The sequence below is a fragment of the Sinocyclocheilus anshuiensis genome, unplaced genomic scaffold (assembly GCF_001515605.1).
Source record: "Sinocyclocheilus anshuiensis isolate Anshui unplaced genomic scaffold, SAMN03320099.WGS_v1.1 scaffold454, whole genome shotgun sequence".
Taxonomy (NCBI): domain Eukaryota; kingdom Metazoa; phylum Chordata; class Actinopteri; order Cypriniformes; family Cyprinidae; genus Sinocyclocheilus; species Sinocyclocheilus anshuiensis.
In genome coordinates this window covers 5,092,518-5,116,781 of record NW_015548217.1, presented here as the reverse complement: position 1 = coordinate 5,116,781, position 24,264 = coordinate 5,092,518, and the positions used below count along the sequence as shown (strand labels likewise).

Sequence of the window (24,264 nt, the reverse complement as noted above, 5' to 3'; positions counted from 1 at the left end):
GGCTGCTCAACAGTATTCATTTGGCCACTGTCCTGCCTAGGCTCTCTCTGAAAAGATGCTGTTATTGAAAGACGTCTCTAAAGTGGAGCCAGTGAGCTTGTAAAGGGCTTGTGTCAATCTTTATTCTTAAACGCTGCCATATTTTCCCCATCATACTTTGTAGAGTAATTTACAACAGCTTCGAACGTGGCTCAGCCAATCAGAATCAAGGACCGGAACTATCTGTTTTATAATGTAAATTATTCCTGTGATGCAAAGCTGAATTTTCAGCAGCCATTATTCCAGTCTTCAGTATCAACTGATCCATCAGAAATAATTCAAATATGCTGATTTGATAACAATAAATGTTTCTTGAGCAGCATCAATGTTTTGCTGCTTAATATTTTTGTGGAAACTGCACAATTTTGTATAGGATTTTTTGATGAATACAGAGTTCAAAAGAACAATTTATTTGAAATAGAAATGTTTGTAACATAAATGTCTTTACTGTCACTTAAGATCAATTTAATGCTGAATAAAAGTAATAATTTCAACAACAACAACAAAACTATCTTAATCCAAACTTTCAAAGGGTGGTGTATTCCTGAGTGAAACAGAACATTCAAAGAAATAGATTATTCAGAAAGCAAATAGGGTCTGTTCTGATTTCATGTAGACTTTAAAAGGACTCAAGCTAGCTTCATTACTGAAATTGGAAACACCCACACAGTATAAACCTACATATCAGAGGCAGAACTATATATAAACTGTTCAAAACAGCTCTCTCTCATTCTATGTGTCTATATTCAACACACCCACACACACACACACACTTGCCTTGACAGCAGCAGACACAGCAGCAGTTGCAGCAATGGTCAGGCCCTGCTTGCCGAAGTTCACCATGGTCTCATAGCTTCGTTCTTTCGCCTGGACTATGTAATCGTCAATTTCCTTCAAGAACATTATGGCAAGATTGAGTACTTTCTAGTCACAAAGTACATAGCCAAACAATAAAATATGCGAAAATGGTATTGTAAATGAGTAAATGAGGACTAGATCTGTAGTTCTCAACTTGTGGTCTGTTCTTATAGGGTTGCAGAACAGCAGGGGAAAAAAATCATCTTTCATTTTTCATTATGGTGAAAAATAGTACAATATTTGCTCAAATGCTTTGCAAAACCAGTGTATGAAGCATAGATTCACCCTTTCTTTGGAGGACAACAGAGGATGAAGGGCTTTTCTGTAGATGACACTAGTTCCTCTCGTGTAGGGAGACAGAAGCCAGATCACAAACGCAATCTTGATCTCGTAATAGAGGGGAAACCTTCAGATCAGAGGGGAGAAAGAGACATGAGGACCCACGTTACATCTAATTAATCAGCGAACATAATTACACTCATTAACACTGTATTCCAACAAATTAATTTGTGCTACTCTAAATTAAAACTGCAACTTCGTTTCATTAAACCCTGATTGCTTCCCTGCATTCCTTGGTCTAGGGAAACAAAAACAAGATCTTAAATGAAACGGCTTGCTTCTTTAGCCTGACATGGATCACTTGTAATCAGGAAAATGCGTCGCTGGTGTGAAGGAAGACTCAATCGTCAGACTCACCAGGCTATGGTTAGATCTGTGACAGTCTCCACTACTGTAAACAGGGCAAAAACAATCCAGTACATCATCCATCGCACCTGAAAAAGGAAGAAAACAAACATGATTAAGGAATGCATAATACACACATTCATGTACTAAATTAGGAATAAACACACACAGCAGGAAAAAAAAAAAACTGTCAAGTGCACTGATATAGAAAATGTGACCTATACAGTAATCAATTATTGATTTTTTAACATTTATTGATTTTTTTATTTATTTTTAACAAAGAGTACAGATATTACCCAATAACACAGAGAAGAAAAAAAAGTTGGCCACTGTCGCAAAATAAACCCTGGTCAAACTGGTCAATATTTCAAAATAAACCCTGACATGAAGTGATCATTGTGCTGTACATTATCCCATCACTTCCCAAATACAAAAATGTGTATCTTTCTACTGATTAAAGTACTGTGGCGTCAATAAAATCAAAATCTTTAAATCAATCATTTCTCAAATATTTCTCCAATTAAAGGGGTCATATGATGCGATTTCAATTTGTCCTTTCTCTTTGGAGTGTTACAAGCTCTTGGTGCATAAAGAAGATCTGTAAAGTTGCAAAGACTAAAGTCCCAAATCCAAAGAGATATTCTTTATAAAAGTTAAGAGTCAGCCACACCTACCTAATCGACGCGTTTCAGAAAGGCAGGGCATAGAGGAGAAACAATAATGTACAGTATGTGGAAAATAATGTGTTTTTTTAACCTTAAACCGCATAAACACATTTCATTACACCAAATACACAAAATAATGTTCTTTTTAGCAGCATCATATGACCCCTTTAACAATAAAAGCGTTCCCAGTGCTTCTTGGGATTGTAGTTCACAGTTTTGTACCTTTTTGTTTGATTTATAAATATATATATTTTTTAATATTATATTAAAATTTTTAATTAATCTTTAAATCAAAGTTGTAATTTTGTGATTCACTTTGTAGCTGGTTGGTTTGATTGATGGCTTTTAACTCTTTAGCAAAAACTTAAAATCCCTATGGGCACTTCCACATGCTTCCAGAACCAAGGCCAATGAAAAAGTGGACAGTGTTGCACTATGATGAACAGACTGGTGATCAACTGTTTAATTGAGGTGAAAGAATAAGCTGTCTCTGCCTCTAACAGCTGGACGGCAATTAAAGGGGTCATATGATGCAATTTCAATTTTTCCTTTCTCTTTGAAGTGTTACAAGCTCTTGGTGCATAAAGAAGATCTGTAAAGTTGCAAAGACTAAAGTCTCAAATCCAAAGAGATATTCTTTATAAAAGTTAAGAGTCAACCACGCCTACCTAAAACAGCTCATTTAAACACGCCCCCACATGTCTACTCACGATGTGGGAAGATTTGCATAACACCGCCCAAATGTCCACGCAAAGAAAGAAGGTGTAACTTTTATTCTCGCTGTAGTATTGTTGCCGCCGCCATTTCGTGAAGACGCTGTGTTTCGTTGTGAAAGCGAAACTACTTTGTTTGGCCTTCCAAAAGAGGATGATATCCGCTTCATCATGCCTAGAGCTGATCCGTGCTGGTCGCTGAGGAAATACATCAACTTTGCGCTGTGGATCGCCGGATCGGCTTTCACCGTGGACGAAGCGGAACCCAGCCCGGGGTCGTCACATGTGGTTGCCGAGAGCCCGCCGGCCGCCGCTCACTCTAGCTCGCCGTGTGTGACGCTGTGAATGGGTTTTAATGTATTTGTCTCGTCGCTCCGGCTGGACAGGGCATCACAGTATGATAGGGGCGTAACATTTCTGTCACACGGAATTCGGCTAATCACAATGCACTGGATAGCTGGCCAATCAGAGCACACCTCTCTTTTCAGACCGATGAGCTTTGTAAATATCGACGTGTTTCAGAAAGGCGGGGCATAGAGGAGAAACAATAATGTAGAGTATGTGGAAAATAATGTGTTTTTTGAACCTTAAACTGCATAAACACATTTCATTACACCAAATACACAAAATAATGTTCTTTTTAGCAATGTCGTATGACCCCTTTACAACAAATAAAAAAACTCTCCAACTGGATGATACCAATACACTACACAGATATACTGTGCATTCCAAGCCAAGTGCTACTCATATTGCAGCACTGATCACCTACTGCCAAAGCCAGGAGATGCGCCACACTAACTCAAACATAAAACACCTGGTACTATGCTAAAGAATATTAAAATAAAACTCATGCATTTTTTTTTTCATTCAGTAGAGACAACGCCTAATCTTTCTGCACTCAGTGGCTCACTAACACAAATCCAAGCGCACCTTTTTTTCCTAGGAGGAGACGGAAACACAGTCAAGTGTAACAAAAAATCATTACGGCCGTGACATTAATTTCCATCCCAGCTCTCTGTGTGTCTCTCTCTGCAGCAGGACCTGTTTGGTATGCTCTACCTCTCCTCTGCTCTCAACCACAGCGAGCTTTCAGCCAGCTTCTTAGCATTTCAATTTCAAACGCCCGTGCAGACAGTCATGTGATCCCCAGCCTTGAGCTGCAGCTCTCGGAGGTATTAGGTGATATTTTCAGCCTCACTGAACAAAGTCAAATGAATCCATGCAGAGGCAGCATTACCAGCCTGACAGGAGGCGTCAGATTTAATTGGTGTCCTCCCAATGAACCTTCAGCGGTCTGAGAGAGATCAATGCATTGCATCAGCCGCAGGAAAGCTGCCGCTCTGTGACAAACGGTCAATCGAAATCCACGAGCGGTGGAGCGCTTTGGTTGCAGACTGCATCGATGCAAGAAATCTAATCAGATGTAGAAGCCTTTCTCCCATAATCCTCCAGACAATCCTATTTATTACAAGTCTGCAATTACCTGGCTTCAATTAGAGAAGTATGTGAGATGTAAGCAGAATTTCCACCGCTTTGTTCCATCTCGAAGAACCAGGTTGAAGGCGATTCAAGAATGGGCCGGCGTCCAAGACAAGCATGCCTTTCCTGTTCGGCGCTGCAGTTGTGTAGCCTGGATTTCCAACGGCAAAAAAACCCTTTGAAGTATCCTGATTGTGAATGGACGTATTCCTTTCCTGCTCCACGTGTGTACCGTAGAGAGGTTTCTTTGTTCAACATTTAAACTGAGCAGAGAGACATATGAGCTGACCCGCTCTGTTTATCTAACAAACAGGAGTTGTAGGCATTGTACAGATTCGCTCCGAGTGGAAACACCACAGTGTGGTTTCTAAGAGCATCTAGTCTATGCTAGTAAACACAAGCTTTGTCAAGCTGCGTTTAAACTTTATTTTAAGTCCAACGTAAACCAGCAGCTCCAGTCCACCGGCCCTATAAAAAGGCCTGCAACACAAAGCATTATTTGTCCAGTTCTATTTTGAAAGCGGTTTCTCAATTACCCATCTGCACTCAAAAGGCAAATGCAGAAACGGTTATGACGGTTAAAAAGCAGCTTTTGCGGTCGATTGAGCTTTCTTCTTTTTTCCAAGGGTTTGCTATTAAAAGTCTAAGTTTACCGAAATTGACTTTCCACTTGAACATTCAGGAACATTCTACATTCTAGCAAAGCATATAAACATCCGTGATGTTGGGCTGCCAGTGTCCGTGATGCTGCTACTGCTGTTTACATAAACGTGTCCGACATTGAGTAATGCATCTGTTTACAGATCAAATATATAATGGGCTTGACAATAAGGTTGGCCTTACGGTTGGTTCCAGAGCAATTCAGGCCAGTATATATTAAATATAAGTATATTAACATGAGACTACTTTGACATAATCACTTATTAATCTTTAACAAAGCTCCAAGCCGCACATTTCTGCCTTGAAACACTCCAGAACAGTGGCCTGGTTTACTTCTACTGAAGGTGTTTACTGTAACCATGGTTTTTGCATTATGTTCTTATTAAAAAAGAGTGCATCAACATGATTTTCTGAGCTACAATGTAAAATAATCATATAAAAAAAATCATAACTAAAAAAAAATATTACTTGGTCAACAGTTCCCTTACTATATATATGATAAACAAGCATTTCGGATCACTTTGGAAGTGGAAATTCAAAAGAACAAGCCACCTTTTAATTTACAGTGGAAAAGTCACTACACATTTGATTTTTTTTTATTTAAATAAAGGTTTCTTCTTAGTTATCAGTTGTGTTACATCTTATATATCTTATATATATATAAATGAATGATTATTGCAGTATTTTAGTGTCATATTTGTTACCATAATGCTGTATTGGTGTGTATGAACCCCTTAAAGGGGTCATATGATGCTTTTTTAAAGATCATTATTTTGTGTATTTGGTGTAACATAATATGTTGACATGCTTTAATGTTCAAAAAACACATTATTTTTCAAATACTGTACATTATTGTAGGTCCTCTATGCCCCGCCTCTCTCAAACGCTTCGTTTTCTACAAAGTCCCTCCTTCAGACAAGTGCAGTCTGCTCTGATTGGCCAGCTGACCCAGTGCATTGTGATTGGCCAAACGGTCGTCCATAAAATGCATTGCTGTTCTGTTGTAAGTAATCTTAAAGATTCCTAAATGCATCTACTTTCGAAAGGCCAAATAAAGTGGTTTTGCTTTCGCACTAAAAAACACAGCGTCTCCCTGACATGGCTGCATCAACACTAACTGCGGTTACTGAAACCACGCCTTCTTTCTTTGCATGCACATTTGGGCCACATTATGCAAATATTCCCACATAGTGAGGTAGATATGTGGGGGCGTGTTAGAACGAGCCGTTTTAGGGGGGCGTGGCAGAGTCTTAACTTTGATAAAGAATATCTCTTTGGTTTTGAGACTTTAGTCTTTGCAACTTTAGGGATCTTATCTATTCACGAACAGCTTGTAACACTCCAAAGAGAAAGGAACACTTGAAATCGCATCATATGACCCCTTTAACCACTTATGTTTTTATGGTGGTTTTCAGTATATTATAAAGATATAAAACAGATTTTAGTACTTTGGTATATTTACATTATATAAGTTAATATGTTTTTATAAAAAAAATTAAATGTTACTACCATTTTTACAGCAAGGTTCTGGCAAACACAGCTGCCAGTTTTTAACCCCCCAAAAAAATCATAGATTTGTTTTGTTTTGTTTTGTTTTAAACAACATATCTGTCATACTCAACATGTTCATCAGACATTCCTTTAAGCAAGCTTTTCTTGGAATATCCTCCCTCTGCTCCCAGTGTCTAAATCTGAAATGTTTTGCATAGTATTTTGTTGGTTTCCAACAGACGAAGACATTCATCAGGAACTATTTTCTAAGAAAATGTTAATGCTCAGAAAATCATTACTGTCGATGCCTTATGTAAACAGATTTATTGATATATGCTTACTGACCACAGTTAACGTAAAACAAACAGAGAGCACCTTTGTTGATAAACCAATGTTGGCTGCAGGCTGTTACAGCAATGTTAAGAAGAAAATGTTTTTTTTTTCATGCTACATTTTCCAAAGTTTAAGGACTTTCTGAAATACCGAATGACAGATAAAACTGTCCTGTTTAGGAGAGGTAGCCCTGTATTTGATTTGCCACCGGTAAATTGTATATCTGTTTGCATAATAAAAAAAAAATAAATAAAAAAAAGGAGAGGTAGCCCTGGCACAGCTTCTACAATTTAAGTAGAGGGGAATGCATTTCACAGTAGAAATAACTCAATTAGCAGCACTAATACAAATAACTCTAAGGCTACGTTTACACGACAGTGATGTAGTCAAAAACTGAAAAGTTTTTCCCTTGCGTTTTTAAAAAGTTTCACGTATACACGACAACGTTTTCAAAACGATTCGTGTTTACACACATCCGCGAAAACGGCCAAAAACGCTGTATTACATATGCCAGACCAGTAGTTGGCGCTGTCACTTTGTTAGTAAACAGTACCTGTAGGGAAGTGAAGATTATATGTTGTATATGATGTGTCTCCGCTGTTGGTTGTAATATTGGTGAAGTAAATCCACACTTTGCTGAAGAAGCGTTAGCAAACTCTTGAGCAGCAACAGCAGTACCATGTACTCCACCATTGTTGTGTATGTTTGTTCACGCTTGCCTTTAAAATCGACACATACTGCACAAAGCGCGCATGTCTACATACCTAACATGTACTAACGATGTCATGATAGCATGACATCACTATTTTCAGAGATTCCTGTATTGGGTGTTTACACGGAAACGATAACGGTGGTGTTTTCAAAAACTTGCACTTTGAAACCCGTTTTCAAAAATATGCGCTTTCAGTCCCCAAAACGCCGCTGTCATGTAAATGAACAGGCAAAACACATAAAAAATGTCCCGTTTTTGGCTGAAAACGTTGTCGTGTAAACGGCCCCTAAGGTTTCTAAGGTACTGAAATAACACCAGTACAACCACTAAGGAAATCTAAAATTAGCCATCTGAAGTAGACAAAGGCATGACAGCCAAGTAAGAGGAATGTTTAAAGTGATAGTCAACCCCAAAATAAAATCCGGTGTAGACACGGTGTTAGGCTCCATGGAACAACAGGAGGGTAAGTAAATCAAATTTAAAACACACAATTTTAATTTTAAAATTAAAAAACATTCAAATAATTTTACAAGAACAAAGAGAACTTTGACAGAAGATTATGGTTTGGCTTCAATGGGGCAAAACCACATTCTGCATTTTTTCCCTCATTATATCCTGCTTTGCAGGTTCACCACAATGTTGCTTAAAGGTGTTGCTGTCTATAAATGACACTGATTCTGGCTGGACCTGAATTAGCATTTCAACGTAACACCTGCATTGATCTTTCTCCTGAGGATGTAGGATGGGTTCTCACAGGGTGGGTCCTTTAAAACAACTAAGTGTAGAGAGAACGTCACCTGATCCAGACATACAAGCCAACACACACTCCCTCCCAACATGCCCGAACATGCACAGAAACAATAATCTGCTGGGCTGTTCACGTCTCATTTCAAGGAGTGGTGTGACTTAGCAGTTAAAAATCTGAGCTAGTAACCCAAAAGTTGTAGAAGTGTTGATTAATGAACACTACTGATCCCTTGAGCGGTACACTAAACTTCAGGTTATTTCAGAGCAGACTGAGCCTGTAGCAATCAAACTGCAAGTTGGTTTGGTAAATCAAAAGCCTGCTAAATGGAAAAACAACCAAAAAAAAGTATGTGAATGGACACTGCGTTTATACTTACGTATTCTTTGACGTTTTTGGTTTTCACTGCTTTGTAGGAGTAGTACGCTGGGTACAGGTTTCCAAAAACCAGCCTGTGCAAAGAAAGAGAGGGTAAAATAAATAAATAAAGGGAAAACAACTGTAAATCTCTAGATATTCTTCAAAAGCAGGACGATTAATGGGCTTGGATACTCCCATCTCTGTGTGTCTAGCTCTATTAAAAGCCACTCACTTCCTCTGTCTGATTGTGCTTACATGGTAAACAACGATTTCCTTTTCTTCCGTCCCAAAAGAAACAAAAATAAAGAACACTGAAGGGACAAAAATGCAGGAGACACCTAATGTAAAACATGCCCTAATAGAGATTAAATCCATGTGAACTGCAGCCCATAGAGCAGGGCTGGTAGAAAACTAACACTAGCTCTTTTTGCTTGAAGAAACCAAAATGGCAACAAGTACTACACAATATTGAGGACAATATAAATGTGATTTTATAAAACAAATCCATGAAGCATCTCCTTGACACAACAAAAAGCTGGAATACACAACACAACTGCTGAAGGTTAGAGGCAGTCTACAGATTTTTGGCAATTGGAATTGACAGATTTCCCAGAAAATTGTGTAGTGTATTAATAGGCAGACTCTGATTTTCTAGCTTCAGACTTTGATTTAATCCAGTCGGCAGATATCAGAAATGTTTAATATTTTGAACTGATTTTAGAACACATATTTTTATTTGTCATGCATCTCTTAGCAACATGGCACATGTTTCTCCATGAGTTTGTTGTGTTTGTAACGACTTGAAAGTCTGGCAGTGTGTGATCAGTCTTTTGTAACCATGTTAAAAGTTGGCAAGTTTATGAAATCTTTTCAGATTTGAAAACTCATGTAGCATATTCCAGCTTTAAACTTAATTAGACAGTTCTCCCAAAAGTTTCTAGTTTCCAGTTTCTTTATTCTGAGTACAAAAGATATTTTGAAGCGTGATGGTAACCAAACAACTGACGGTAGCCAATGAATTTCATAGTATGGAAGAAAATACTATGGAAGTCACTGGCTACCGTCAGCTGCTTGGTTACTGACATTCTTTAAAATATCTTCTTTTGTGTTCAACAGAAGAAAAATTAAAACTTTGAGCAATGACCTAACTTTGGGAAATTATTCAGTTTGGGAAATTATATTTAATTGGATATAATGCAAACATAGGATGAAGGTGGACATTAGGTTTACACTGATATGTTTATTTTAGTAAATCATTACGTTATTCCATTTCTTCCTATGAGCGACTGACCTGAGACAAGCCAATAAACTGGCAGATGGGCCCAGCGCCAACCCTTCATCTGCAGCCTATCGCCCTCACACGAGCCCCATTTATTATGTTCTGCTCGACTAAATTTGTTGGGGAACTAGCGGAAGATACTACAACCTACTGATGATAGTGAACCCCCTCTTTGTGCAAGACTTCCATTGTCACCGAGCAATTAGTGCACAATCAGAGGAGCCATACACAAAACAAATCCTCTTCTCGTCTGGAACCACACAAATAAGTTCAGGGGATAAACTCCACAAAAGCAGGGCAACACACGGAATTTTGGCCCCAAACTGCCTGTGGCCCAGACAAAAGCTTCTGCTAGCATTCGCTTCGACATGCCACGCAGACTTTTCCGAGGTTTCACAGACAGGAACCAGGCTTGATGTTTCCCAGATGATAATGCTGCTCTCTGAAACCAATGTTTCACTTTCATACTAAGGTTGTGCCTTGAAAATGGCATTTCCCCGAGGTCTAAAACAGTCATTCAAAGTAGCTTTTTGGTGAACTGTCTCGGGTTGAAACATTGCCTCTGCACTGGGATGATTGAGAGGCACTGTGTCTCTGCAGACAGGCAGGCATCTTGACTCAGCAGTGCAGCTAAATTTGGGTACAGTTTGTACCGTTTCCACTGCCAATTATAGACAGTGTGTGACCCAGAAATTAAGCCCACTCCAATATCAGCCCAAAAACTTGGCTCTGGTGCAGTTTTGGAGAAACAAAGTCTATTATGACAGTAACAAATTTGTGATTTCCTTCTATTTCTTTAACTATGACCATCTGTGTACAAAGGCGTATGTTAATTTCTTAGCCAGGGAACATCTATAAAGGGCAAGATGACACAACATAAAACAAAGTATTTTTTACATTTTCTTTAGTGGTGCTTGCACATGAAGAACTCAACATAATTCTCTGGGTTTAATACTAATCGATAATGAAAATACGTCTGCACGCTATGCGTGGAAAACATTCAGCGGTGCACATAAGTGGTGCACAGGTGCACAACCAAAATAAAAAATGTGCTGGCTAAATACGTAATTATAGACAGTGTGTGACCCAGAAATTAAGCCCACTCCAATATCAGCCCAAAAACTTGGCTCTGGTGCAGTTTTGGAGAAACAAAGTCTATTATGACAGTAACAAATTTGTGATTTCCTTCTATTTCTTTAACTATGACCATCTGTGTACAAAGGCGTATGTTAATTTCTTAGCCAGGGAACATCTATAAAGGGCAAGATGACACAACATAAAACAAAGTATTTTTTACATTTTCTTTAGTGGTGCTTGCACATGAAGAACTCAACATAATTCTCTGGGTTTAATACTAATCGATAATGAAAATACGTCTGCACGCTATGCGTGGAAAACATTCAGCGGTGCACATAAGTGGTGCACAGGTTCACAACCAAAATAAAAAATGTGCTGGCTAAATACGTTCAGACCGGTCATTTGTACCAATATGGTTGACAGCTTTTACTGCACGATCACCATTTTAGATCGACTAACTGTAATGCTGTATAAGATTTCCATTTGAACTCAAAGCATAAATCTAGGCTATGTGCTTCTAGTTTCAGAGCAAAATGCAAAACTATGATACTTCATTTACTGATGCGTTTCACTTCGCAGCGACTAAAACCAGCAGTACATACACTTACTTGCCAGCAACACGGCAAAATAAAAGCTTATGGTTGAAAATTTATATTAAAAAGTAAAAAAGAAAAACATTTAAATATTAGCATTTAAGTGTACTATAAAATAATTGCATTTTAATTTAATACAATTTTTTTGGTAACACTTTATTTTAAGGTGTCCTTGTTACACGTTACATGTACTTACTATTATAATAACAATTAATTATGCATAATTACTTGCAAGTAACCCTAAGCCAAACCCAAACCATATAGTAAGTAAATGTAGTTAACAAAATTTTGTTTTTTTTAAAGATTAGTTTTAGTTTTTGGGCATTTTGCCTTCATTAAGATGAATAGTGTAGAGTAGACAGGAAGCGAAGTGGGAGAGTGGGTCCTCGAGCTGTGATTCAAACTCGAGACGCCCGCAACGCAACGGCGTTATATGTCAGCACACTGCCCACTAGGCTATCGGTGCTGACTTTTATAGTTATATTTAATGGGCCACACTATGTGCAGTGTGAGCAACAAACCAAATCTCCAGGTGATCTCATGAGAATCAGACTGAAAATCTTGTGCACCCGTCTATATTCATTTCTGGATTTTTCCCACAATTATTCTTAAAAAAAAAAAAAGCAGGCAGGTTAATTGATTATCTAATAATAATTATTTGCAACACCCAATGGGGAAAAGGATGCTTATAAGCCTTTTAATACTCAAGAAACATAACATTTGTGCAGTGGCTATGCAGAGTACACATTCACAAAGTTCTCCCTGTTGCATGGTCCTCATCCAAAGACCCACCTTGGCAGCAGTTTATTTTCCTGTTGCCATAGAAACAGCAGAGGCACCAGGCTGTAACAATGGTGTTCGGCTCAACACATCACTCAACCCTTCCCCCCGCCGCTATCCCTCGAGCACTGTAATTTACAGATCTGTTACTCGCATTCATGTGGCTCTTTGTACCTAATAACTAGTATTTTTCTTTCATTGGACGATTGTTTTAATCAGCATCAAATGAGGAAATTCACCTACAACAGTGCTCAGTAATTTACAAGGAGCTCCAGTTGGCTAGACTGACTGTAGACACCGGAGAATACGGTTTTCCCAAAATTCAATTGTAGTCTGTGGATATACAACCCTCTACATTGCGAGTAAATCACTCGCATATGCGACTAAATCTTCACTCTGGGCGACTAAATGATGTCTAATATTAGCCAATGGCTAATACATTCTCAGATTTTACTCGCCAGTGTGTGAGTTGGAGGCTGAGTATATGATTAGCAGCACAGATATATTTTCACTCACAGAACACTCTGACTGAGCGCTTCAGAGTTTCACTCTCCGTCAAGCGATCTGTGCTATTTTTCAGTTCATTTGAATGGATGCGCAGCGCACCTGTGTTTGTGTATTTGGCGTAACGTAAACTCTAAGTATAGTATAGTATTTCAGTCTGGCGAGTAAACAAAAAAATGTATTAGCCAATGGCGATTCAATTGCCAAGATGTCCATAGAGGGTTAATGAAGAAACCTCAAATAAACAGACAGCGATTCTCTGCGTTCTAAACAAGCAGCATCCTTCCAGCGGCAAGCCATTTTGGCCATGTGATGTCACACAATCAGCCAATCAAAATTTTTCAACCTTTGAAATATCACTGTGGTTAACATAAATCAAGAGACTGAATAATTGGGGCAAAACTTTTACTTTGATGATAAATTTCACTTCAATGACTCTTCTAAGTCTGAATTTAAACTATCAGTGTATTCTGTCAAAAAGAACCACCCAATCACTGAACCAGCATCTGTCTGAGTGACAAAACAAACAACTACACTGTAAAAAAATTATTGCAATTTTTACTGTAAAAATAATAAGGGAAAAAACCCATTTCCTTACTATATACAATCAGAAACTGTAATAGAATTAATTAGAAATTTAATTGAGTCATTTTATAGTACAATATTATTAATGTGTTTTTAAATCTCTTTGGAAGAGAGAAATAAAAAGTAGTTTTATAATTCAGTGAAAAACCATAAATTAAACATTAGTTAATAAAATATGTTTTCTCTTTACTGTCAATTTAAGTTTAATCTGTAAAGATTATGTGAAACTTAAAATTGCACTACAGTACTTTTACTGTTAATTTCTGGAAAGTCTTTTTGTTTATTTAAAGTTCACAGAACAGTGCATTTTCATGTCATTACCAGCAGAGCAACTTGTGACACAAGTAACGAGGGATAAAACTAATAATGAAAGTGCTACCGAAACAAAAACTTAAGCAGTCCTTTATAAAATACTTAAATAAATAACTTACTATCACAAAAAAATAATGCATGAAAAAAATAATCAAGCAATAACTACTAAAATTAGATTCAAATAGCTCATTAAAAAAAAAAAAAAAACAGAACAAAAACTTAAACTGGTGAAATTGACAAAATTATAACCTTGGTTAGGGCATGACATTAGACTGAGTGCCTAAGGACCTCTGAGGTATTATTATACATTAAATATATTGCTTTATAAATGAAATAACTGTTCTTTAACAGAATAAAATACTCTACGATCGCTATTACTCTCAACCAAGCAAATCATGTTATCACCAACATACCAACAGCTCTGCACATCTTTAGATATCAGTCATGTAAGTTACTGCTGACTCATTTGTCATTCAGTTTACATGCAAACCCAATATATTTCTCAGAAGAGACTATAGAAACATGTCTGGTTCCATGAATAATTAAATATGCAGGAGGGAATATATAAAAGAATCACCTCTCAAAAACATATTTTTACCAGTATGGAAAAAACTGATCAGATTGTTTTGTCAGACTTATTTCATATATAATATGACATAATGCCTATTTTACCCAATAAAGGGAATTAAAACTTTACAATTTTAAAATCAATCATTCACTTGATTATTTTAATTTGATCTTTTTTCATTTTATTTGAAAACCCTGGCCTGGTTGCAAACGAAAAGAAAAATGCCTGACAATATATATCTCTTGAGATAAAAACAAAAGCACATTAAAAGTAATATAATAAATATATTAAAGTTGATGTAAAATAGCTTATATACCCGCACCTGCCACCGCACATAAAATAATCATTATTAATGTGCCAAGCTATTGCTTGGCAACCTTAAACTAAACTCTGCTTTGTGTTGTGCCTAACAAACACCCCTTTAATAACAGGTTCTTCCCCTTCTTCACTTGTTTGGGACACATCCTGCTCTACCGGTTAAGAGGTTTCTACCATTGCAGGGTATATACTGTCAGACCGCCCAGCCCTAACAGTGTGCAATAAAGCCATAAAGTCTGCTCAACTTGTTGGTTTAGCAATCAGTTCGCTGGAAGGCTTTGATTCTCCTCACTGTCTGCCTGTGGCCTCTCCTCCCACAACAGAACCTGCACGGCCCCTATGAAACACAAATAAATGTGCTGCACATCAGTCTTTCATTGCTTTCACAACGAGAAGTTGGTCTTCCTCCAGTGGGCCCCTGAAGGAAACGGGACCTGCACCGAGTGGTCTTAAAAGTATTTTTGTGAAGCAGGGTATTGCTCTCAGGATGTGCAGCTGAAAAAATAAAGCCATCAGATGGGCCTCGACACTCAGGTTTAGGTCAACTTTGAGTTTCCTGCTAAGAAACGGAAAGGCAGTGCTCACTCTGATGATGCTTTGGATCGGTTATTACTTGGAGCCAGATGCGAGAGCCTTCAAAACCACTAAATGTTAGGGGTGGGGGAAAAAAAACGATACAGCCTAGTATCGCGATATTTTACGCAGCAATACTGTATCGATACACGGACGCCAAGTATCCATCTTTTATTATACTATTTGGTAGAATAATAAAATCAATTTCTTTACAATCCACTAGATCGTGGTGTTGAGTTTTTTCTGGTGAGGTCAGCTGGGTCACCTTCAGCATGCAGTAAGTTAGTAAAATAAAGAGGGCGGCATCACGGAAAGTTATCAGGAAAGCCCCGTCCATGTTTAAATCGGATGTATGGACTTACTTCGGATTTGTAAATAAGGAGGGGATGCAAGTAGGGATGCACCGAAAATATAGGCTACATATAATAATAATAATAATAATAATATATATGGCGCGCCGTGTCACACACCGCCCGGCAGTGTTCAGCGTGCATGTTTCACTCTCCTCGTCACTGCGCGGTTTGACGCTCCACTCTATTTTCCGAGCTATGAATGTGAACACTTTTCAATAAGGTTCCATTAGTTAATATTAGTTAATGTATTAATTACATTATTCATATATTAATTTATTACTCTTTCTTAATGTTAGTTAATGAGAATACAGTTATTCAGTTAGTTCATGTTAATTCAGAGTGCATTAACTGTTAACAAGCACAACTGTTGATTTTAATAATGCATTAGTAAGTGTTGAAATTAACATGAACTAAGATTAGTAAATGCTGAAGAACTATTGTTTTCAAAATACCTGTAGTAGCACAGCAGTGCATACCTGTTTACATTTAATTAAGGTGGACTAGACTAGACTAGACTGTAATACAAATAGTTGAGTTTGCCAGGTGCATACAGCATTTATGACAGGGTTTCATGAAAGTGTTGGTCAGTTTGTCTGCTTGACAATCCCATTTTGCACTGCAACAATAAAACTGAAGTGAGATAAACAAACTGAGAAATGTTTCTTTTTAGTTAAAACAGATGTTGTCAAAGTTTTCCTTTGGGGACATAATTTGAAGTTGGAAAAAGGCAATAAATTGCAATATATCGCAATATATTTAAAACCGCAATAATATTGTATCGTGACACAAGTATCGTGATAATATCGTATCGTGAGGCCTCTGGTGATTCCCACCCCTACTAAATGTAAGACCAAATGTAAAAAAAATATTAATAATTAAAAAAGCCTGACGGGGTGCACAGCCATTAGGCTTTTGAACTGTTTCGTATTCCAACAAATTTTGAAAAGAAACTTCAAAAGATGTAGCCTCCACAGTTTGCATACTGTAATAGAATAAAACTTGTCATGTTCTGGTCCACAAAATTTGACAAGGACGTTTCAAGAAGGATGATATTTAACAATTGCTTCTGCTTTGGATTCATTTGTAACTTTTTACTGATGGAGCAAAAAATTAAATACAGGCTATTTAAAAAAAACTTGGCCATATTGTTTGATATTGTTTATTTGTTCTTATTTTATTACTGACTTTAAGGTGTTTGAAATGTATTGGGCTATTAGTTATTGTGCTATCAAATTAGAATCGAGATCGGGAAATGTTCAAACAGAAAAAAAGAGACAAAGCTGGGAAAAAAAGCCATGAAAGTGTCCACGCAGCATATAAGCCCACAGCAGCATTTCAAACAGACAATGTGGTCTTGATTTCTCGTCATCTTGCCATAAGCTTACAGTTATTGTCCTATATTTGAACTTCTACATCGTATATGCTGTAAAATCCTAACCACAGAATTATAACCCTAAACTAGCAAGGTGGACAGCACTTGCTGGTTTCTAAGACTGACTATGTCTCTTCCTAACTGCTTGCCTGTGACTCTGGAACGCTGTAAGGGGACCATGTTGCAAAATGTGTCTTGCCCACACAATAAACCAAAATGATACTCTTTCTGCTGTTTGCAAATGAGCTACCAAACAAGGACAGGCACACCATCAATCATTCAAATCTTTCCAACCCTAAGGCAAATGTGTTCTATTTGTAGTAGAGATCAACTGATTGAAGTTTAATACTGCTTATTTTTGTTTGAATGTTCAATAACCAATTTACAGAACTGATTGTTTCTAATTAAACTAATTATTAATTCTTGCTTCATTTCTACCTACGACACACCAGCCTGAATATGATGATACAGTGAACATGATATTCAATAATAATTATTACTATTATAAAATATAATTATTATTTGTCATTATACTTCATGTCATTAAGAAAAAATTCAAATCTAAATGTGTGCAAATATTAATTGTGCTTTCATTTTCTGCTTACGACACAATAGTAAATAAAATAATTACACCAATGATTTTGACATACAATAATAATAATGAATCATACAATATTTTTTATTATGAATTAATGATGATTATTATTACTCATGTCATTATACTTGTGCAAAATTCAATCTAAATGGGTGGAAATGTATTATACTTTGGTTTAGGTTAAAATGCTACACACTTGAGAATGAATGGATTTGGAATTCATGGAAAAAATACATATACGCAAATGTTACATTAGTTACCTAACCTGCAAACACTGTTGTTTCCTGTTGAACAGCATTGTTGGGTCTTTATGGACCTACCAATTTAATTCTGATTACATGTAGTGACAGACATGATATCAAAGAACAGATGAAGCTAAAAACTGTAAATATGTAGTATAAATTACACCATGATATATCTAGGGTTGCAAAAAGGTGGAACATTTCCAGTAAATTTAGGAAATATTCCAGAAATTTTGGAAACTTTCCAGGATTTTTTTTTTTTTTATATTCCAGGGATTTTTGGAAAGTTTCCGGCAACCTTCCACCCCTTTGCAACCCTAGATATATCTAATGTTGAAAAAAGTTTGAGGTTAGACAGACATTGTTTTCGAGTCACTAGGGGAATATCTTTCTTTCTGTATGGGTTCAGGTCTGTGCGTTAACATAAGGGAGAAGAAAAGTTCAGAGCTTTAAGTCAGAAACTTATGACAGCTCCACCTTACCCAAAAGCCCCAACAAAACCTTGTACAAGGAGTCAACACAAAAATATTAATTGACTCGTCCACTGTCATATTAATAATTTCACTAATGAAACAAAAACCTCTGATATTGCATTCCAATCGTGATGGCAAACGGGAAACTGCACATAATAACAATGTTCTTATCTTCCAAATAACATGGATCCTTCCCAAACGTCATGTTTAAAAACAGTAAAGCACTTTGATTGAACAATCTGAGCAGATATGGGGTTGAGAAGATCATAAATCTACTTTCTCAATTGTCAATGTGTGCAGTCTTCAGTATATTGATGCTAATAGGCTAACCAGCAAAATAAAGAGCTAATTTAACCCAAGCTTCAAAAATAAGCTATGTTTATGGGAAAAAATGAGTTTTAAACTCACACGACAGATCTTGATATAATCCAGGACACCATATTTTCTTCAGGATTGAGCCGAGCACAGAGATGCTAGCTAAGCTAACCTTACTTCAACTTCAGTGTTCAACTTCAGATGAGGTAAACATTAACGGTCTCCTGAGAGCCTCCGCTCGCTCATTATTCAGTATTACACACAAACATCCCGTATAAAACTAACTATGGAGTTAATATGAGTTAAAATAACGACACACTTGTTGTGCCCATCTTCTTCGTGCTCTCGCCCAAACCGATGCCGTTTCTGTAAAAGGTGCGCTTTCACGTTGACGTCAGAAATAATTTGATTTAAAGGCCCGCTTTTCCTGTTACGTGATTGGCTAATATGATTTGTTTACATGAAACTCGAACATTGGTTGGCTAGATAATATGTTTGTCAAGTGACGTTGTTTCGAAGACGCAAACGTTACACTCTCAACGCATTCGATGCTGATTCGTTGAGAGTCACCTTGAAGAGATACAGACCAATCAAACATAAAAACGTTGAAAATAAAAACTCCTAATCGATGATCTTGTTGGCGCTGTGCTCGTGTTGCAAAAAAAAAGACTGGGGGAATGTTGTGGTCGTTTGCCATTTCTTTTAACGGATTTAGCTTTTAAGCACGTAAATTAAAGACTTATTTTCTAAAATGTTATTTCTAGGCTACTATTCTTTATTTTTATCATATGTTATATAAATATAGATAGACAGGCAAGCCTGTTGAGGTTTATTAACAGCGCAGGGATGAAGAATATAAAAACAAAAAATAATTATAAATGAATAAATTCAGTATCATAGAACTAATTTTAATAATATCATGATTATTTATTTTTATTATATGTTATATAAATATAGATAGACAGGCAAGCCTGTTGAGGTTTATTAACAGCACAGGGATGAAGAACATAAAAACAAAAAATAATTATAAATGAATAAATTATAGAACTAATTTTAATAATATAATGAATAAAATATCTATCTATCTATCTATCTATCTATCTATCTATCTATCTATCTATCTATCTATCTATCTATCTATCTTTAAAAAAAACTGAATCTTAAATACCACCTAAATAGAGTTTAATTCTTAGAAAGGGATCTGAGTTCAAAGTGACAGATTTGAACCTTGGACCTAAGCTGTTTGAACGAGGATCTATGTTATAATACACAGCTGCTAAATATATGATGGAAAGTGTAACCAAAATGTTATTTTTAGACTACAGTGGGAAAATGCAAATAATTCCTGAATCACAGTTGTAAGAAACCGTAATTTCCCTTATTTTTATTTCCCTTTTTCATATTAAGCAATACATGCACTATTATTACAACAATATATCTGTTGTGAATATGTGATAGCAATCTCTCTCTGTCAGAGGAAGGATGGTGGTGATGCTTTCTAACTGATTTAAATAGTACATCAAGCATAGCCATCTTGGGTAGCAGAAGACAGCCGGCAACAGATGACATCTGTGAATTGTGGTCTCTCTTGACAATCTTGTTGAAATTCATGAATATTCCTATAAGAGAGCTATTCTGTGTCTTGCAGCTTCATGTAATTAAACATCTGATCATTCTGAGGTGTTAAGCATATCATTTTCTCTTTGTGTATTAAGTACATATTGAGGTAATATAATGGCACTTAGCAGACGGTAATGATTTCTTTCAACTTTATCCTTTCTTTCATCTGTAATATGTGCTACAGTGTAGACCTATTATACAATAAATTCAGCTATACAGTCACAGTACATATTGTAATTACATATTACATACACACTGCATGTGAAGAAAAAGAAAAACTGATTACTGTTGTGTACAGTTTGTGGTGTTCTCTCCACTGCTGCTTCTAATCATTGATGTTCAAGAAGATGTTCTAAGCATTGATGTTAATTTTAGGCAGACACAGATTAGCCGTCCTACTTTCAGCAGAGTGTCTGCAGGACACATCTCAGTGGCACTCTATGATTTGTGATTCTATCAGCCATGAGATATCTGTCTCCATCTTCTGCTCTGACCTAAAGGTGACACAGACTGATTGTATCCAGTGGATATGCTCCCTATACATCAGCGCTCCTCTTGTGCTCATCAACGAACAGCCCATAGGTCAGCTGTTGGAGTAGCTATATACTCGCAAAAGCGTGAAACACAATTGGACACAAAAGGTAAAACGATTTTCATCTGTATGGTTGTATGACGGAATGGAAAAAATAACATGCTGCATATTTTTTTTTTTAAATTTAGAATTATTAATATCAAAATAATGTTTTTATAGAATTATTATTATATCAATCATATTTTAATTATTAGGTATATAGTTTATAATTATATTGATTGTCTTATAAATATAAAATATAACAAAAATAGACAGATGATAGATAGACAGATAGATAGAAATGTTATTAATGTCATTAGATAAATTAGTTTTATAAAACCGAATTTATTGATTTATTTATTTATGACGCTTGTTTTTATGTTCTTCATTTCTGCGCTGCCTGTTAATGAACCAAATACGACAACAACAACAACTAAGAACTATTTTCCTCACACTGGCGTATAGTGTGAAAGCAGCTAGTCCCATTGAAAATGAATCAGTCTGGCGGACGTAGAAATCGCCCTGCTGCGGTTTTGTATGGACTTGTGAGTTGTGTGGCGGAGGGATACCAGTTTTACGTTCGCAGTGATCCGGTCCAGTGTTCAGTTTCACGGAGCGCGAGAGCAACCATTCGTGGGTGGAGGCTGAGATAAATTTAAATCCCCGGGTTGCGGTCGACACGCAAAAAGGCGGAAAAAAATCACGGTTCTTTCTTTCTTTTTGTTCAGAACGCAGTTTGACGGTGTAAATGTGCGGTCGGTAGGGTGCGAGTGTTGAAGTTTTCGAGGGTTTTTCGCCATGGTGGTCGGGAAACGGTTCCTGTGCGTGAGCGGAGAGGAGCCGCTGGAGCCCGCGCACAGCGCGAGCTGGTCATGGCGAGCCGGAGTCATCCGAGCCGTCACTCACCGCGACCACGACAATCCCGAACTGACGGTAAGACAACGGCAAACATGCTGCGAAAAATACATTTCACGAGCGGGAGATTTCAGTGAGGATATGAAGTTTTGAAATAGCCTGTTAAACGTCAGCTTATTCTAGGTTTTATCGCTTGGCTGGACCGGTTCTAGACATTTGGAGGCCCTAGGCAAAATTCATGTTGGAGGTCCCCACCCCCAATAAAAAGCACTTGAAACAAATATGATTCATAACCTTTTTATTTATATAATTTTTTTTTTTGTATATTTTTACCAGTCAAAATTTTGGACACATTACTATTTTTAATGTTTTTGAAAGAAGTCTCTTATCATCAAGCCTGCATATATTTGATAAAAAATACAGAAAAAAACTGTAATATTGTGAAATATTTTTACAATTTAAAACAATGGTTTTCTATTTTACTGTACTTTAAAACCTAATCTATTTCTGTGATGCAAAGCTGAATTTTCAGCATCATTACTCCAGTCTTCAGTGTCACATGATCCTTGATTTATTGTCAATGTTAGAAACAGTTGTGCTGCTTAATATTTATTTTATATGTGATACTTTATTCAGGATTTTTTGATGATTAAAAAGTTGTTTAAAAATTAAAAAAGAAAAAAAAAAAGAAATCTTTTATAACAGTATAAGTCATTACTAACACTTTTTTATCAATTTAAAACATCCTTGCTGAATTTTTTTCTTTCTTTCTGATTTTTAATCAAATAAATTCAGGCTTGATGAGCATAAGAGACTTCTTTCAAAAACATTAAAATAGTAATGTGTCCAAACTTTTGACCAGCACTGCATGTACACATTAATCAAACTTTATCTAAGGTAATCTCTTTTTTGTTTGTTGAGGATTTTATTATAGCCGTGATATTATTATTATTTTGCAGTAATTTGTTCAGTAATTTATTCACAGTTCCTGAATACCATTTCAGTAAAATAACATCAGTGCTTTTATCATTTCTTTTCTAGCTGGGTATGGGATTTCCCCCTCCCATTTAATCAATATTTGCTACAGATATTGTCATAATAATATTAATAATATGATATTATGTTTTGCATTGTTAAATATGCACTGTATACACAAATCAGGTGGAAGTGAAAGAAACAATCGCTACTAAGCAGAAAAGAAGTGAATTTCTAGCTAGTTGAAACAAATGAAATGTTATGTTAGAGCAGTAATGTAATCATCAGCAGAATTTAGAAAAAACACATCTGAGGTCCTTGTTTGAAACATTAAAAAAATGTTCTAGTGTGTTTGCTTTTTGACTATGAATACAAACTTTGCTTTTACTTTTGTAGCTATTTTGCTATTCAGCTCCCGACGCGATGTCATTCACTGTACGCGCAAACTCAAAGTGTCGCATCTGGGCGCATCAACGGCTCTTTTAAACTCATAATAAACCGGTGAATGATCTGTCCAGAAATGACGCTGATCGAGAGAACAAGTTTATATTTCGAATACATCGCAATCACTCCAAAACAGATGACGACAACTCACACACCTGCATTAGGAGCTGTATTTCTTTGCGTGCACATTTAGCCTTGTGCTTCGCAGCACCTGAAGGATGTGCTCATTACGGCAAACATTCAGAAGGCGGGACCGCTTTGAAATGGCAACATTAATTGGTTTAATTGCAGGTGAGTGACAATTCAAACATATGCAATGAACAATGAGGCTAGTATTTTGCTGCCTGTCTTGACTGGTGGGCTAGCGTATAGGGGATGTTATGCTTATGGAGACCCCACCTCAAAGCCCGAGGCCCTAGGCAATTGCCTGCTCTGCCTATAGGTAGCGCCGGCCCTGCTTGGTACATGGGAACAGGCTTGGAAGTCAGTCAGGCAATGGAGTCATGTAGTAGAGCTCTATTTGGATCCCAGTCAACATTGGTGGATTGTAATATTAGTTGTCAGCTTGTGACTTTTGTCCCTTTTGCACTCCGATTAAAAAAAACTGCTCTTTGTATATGACATGTTTTGTTGAACGCTGACAAGTGACAAGTAACGAGATAATGTTTAAAGGAGACATATTATGCCCCTTTTTACAATATGTAATATAAGTCTCTGGTTTCCCCAGAATGTGTCTGTGAAGTTTCAGCTCAAAATACTCCACAGATCATTTATTATATCATTTTGAAAATGCCTATTTTGAGTGGAAGCAGAAACAGGCTGTTTTTCGGGCCTGTCTCTTTAAATGCAAATGAGCTGCTGCTCCCCGCCCCCTTTTCCAGAATAGAGCTGCACCATTACAGCTCGTACCTGCTAAAAAACATCTGTTTTGGTTCTGATTATCATGTTTATCGCGCTGAAATCATGCGTTTTAAACCATATGAGTTTAAACTTCTTATATACGGTTTTCTGAGCGCACACATCCGAAGCACACGGACAGAAAGTGGCTGTCACAGCATGTGAGTACTAAACTAAGTTCTCATTCACACACAAGTTTACGTTAAAAACACACATGAGTTACA

At 36.8% G+C, this 24,264-nt stretch overlaps 2 protein-coding genes across 4 annotated transcripts in view; one reads left to right on the top strand and one right to left on the bottom strand.

Moving 5' to 3' along the window:
• The window catches only part of LOC107654067 (receptor expression-enhancing protein 3-like), a 40,445-nt gene extending 21,375 nt beyond the window's left edge, over nucleotides 1-19,070 (bottom strand). The window contains exons 1-5 of the mRNA XM_016440997.1: nucleotides 18,772-19,070; nucleotides 8,759-8,831; nucleotides 1,594-1,670; nucleotides 1,183-1,303; nucleotides 817-930 (exon numbers count right to left, since the gene is read on the bottom strand). Coding sequence (XP_016296483.1) covers nucleotides 817-930; nucleotides 1,183-1,303; nucleotides 1,594-1,670; nucleotides 8,759-8,831; nucleotides 18,772-18,803 — 417 coding nt within the window. The 5' untranslated portion in view covers nucleotides 18,804-19,070. The remainder of the gene's footprint in view (nucleotides 1-816; nucleotides 931-1,182; nucleotides 1,304-1,593; nucleotides 1,671-8,758; nucleotides 8,832-18,771) is intronic.
• A 2,418-nt stretch (nucleotides 19,071-21,488) lies between these two features.
• LOC107654065 (probable JmjC domain-containing histone demethylation protein 2C) overlaps nucleotides 21,489-24,264 on the top strand; it is a 155,201-nt gene continuing 152,425 nt past the window's right edge. For all 3 annotated transcript variants that reach the window (XM_016440994.1, XM_016440993.1, XM_016440992.1), the window contains exon 1: nucleotides 21,489-21,802. In XM_016440994.1, the coding sequence (XP_016296480.1) occupies nucleotides 21,668-21,802 (135 nt within the window). In that variant the 5' untranslated portion in view covers nucleotides 21,489-21,667. The remainder of the gene's footprint in view (nucleotides 21,803-24,264) is intronic.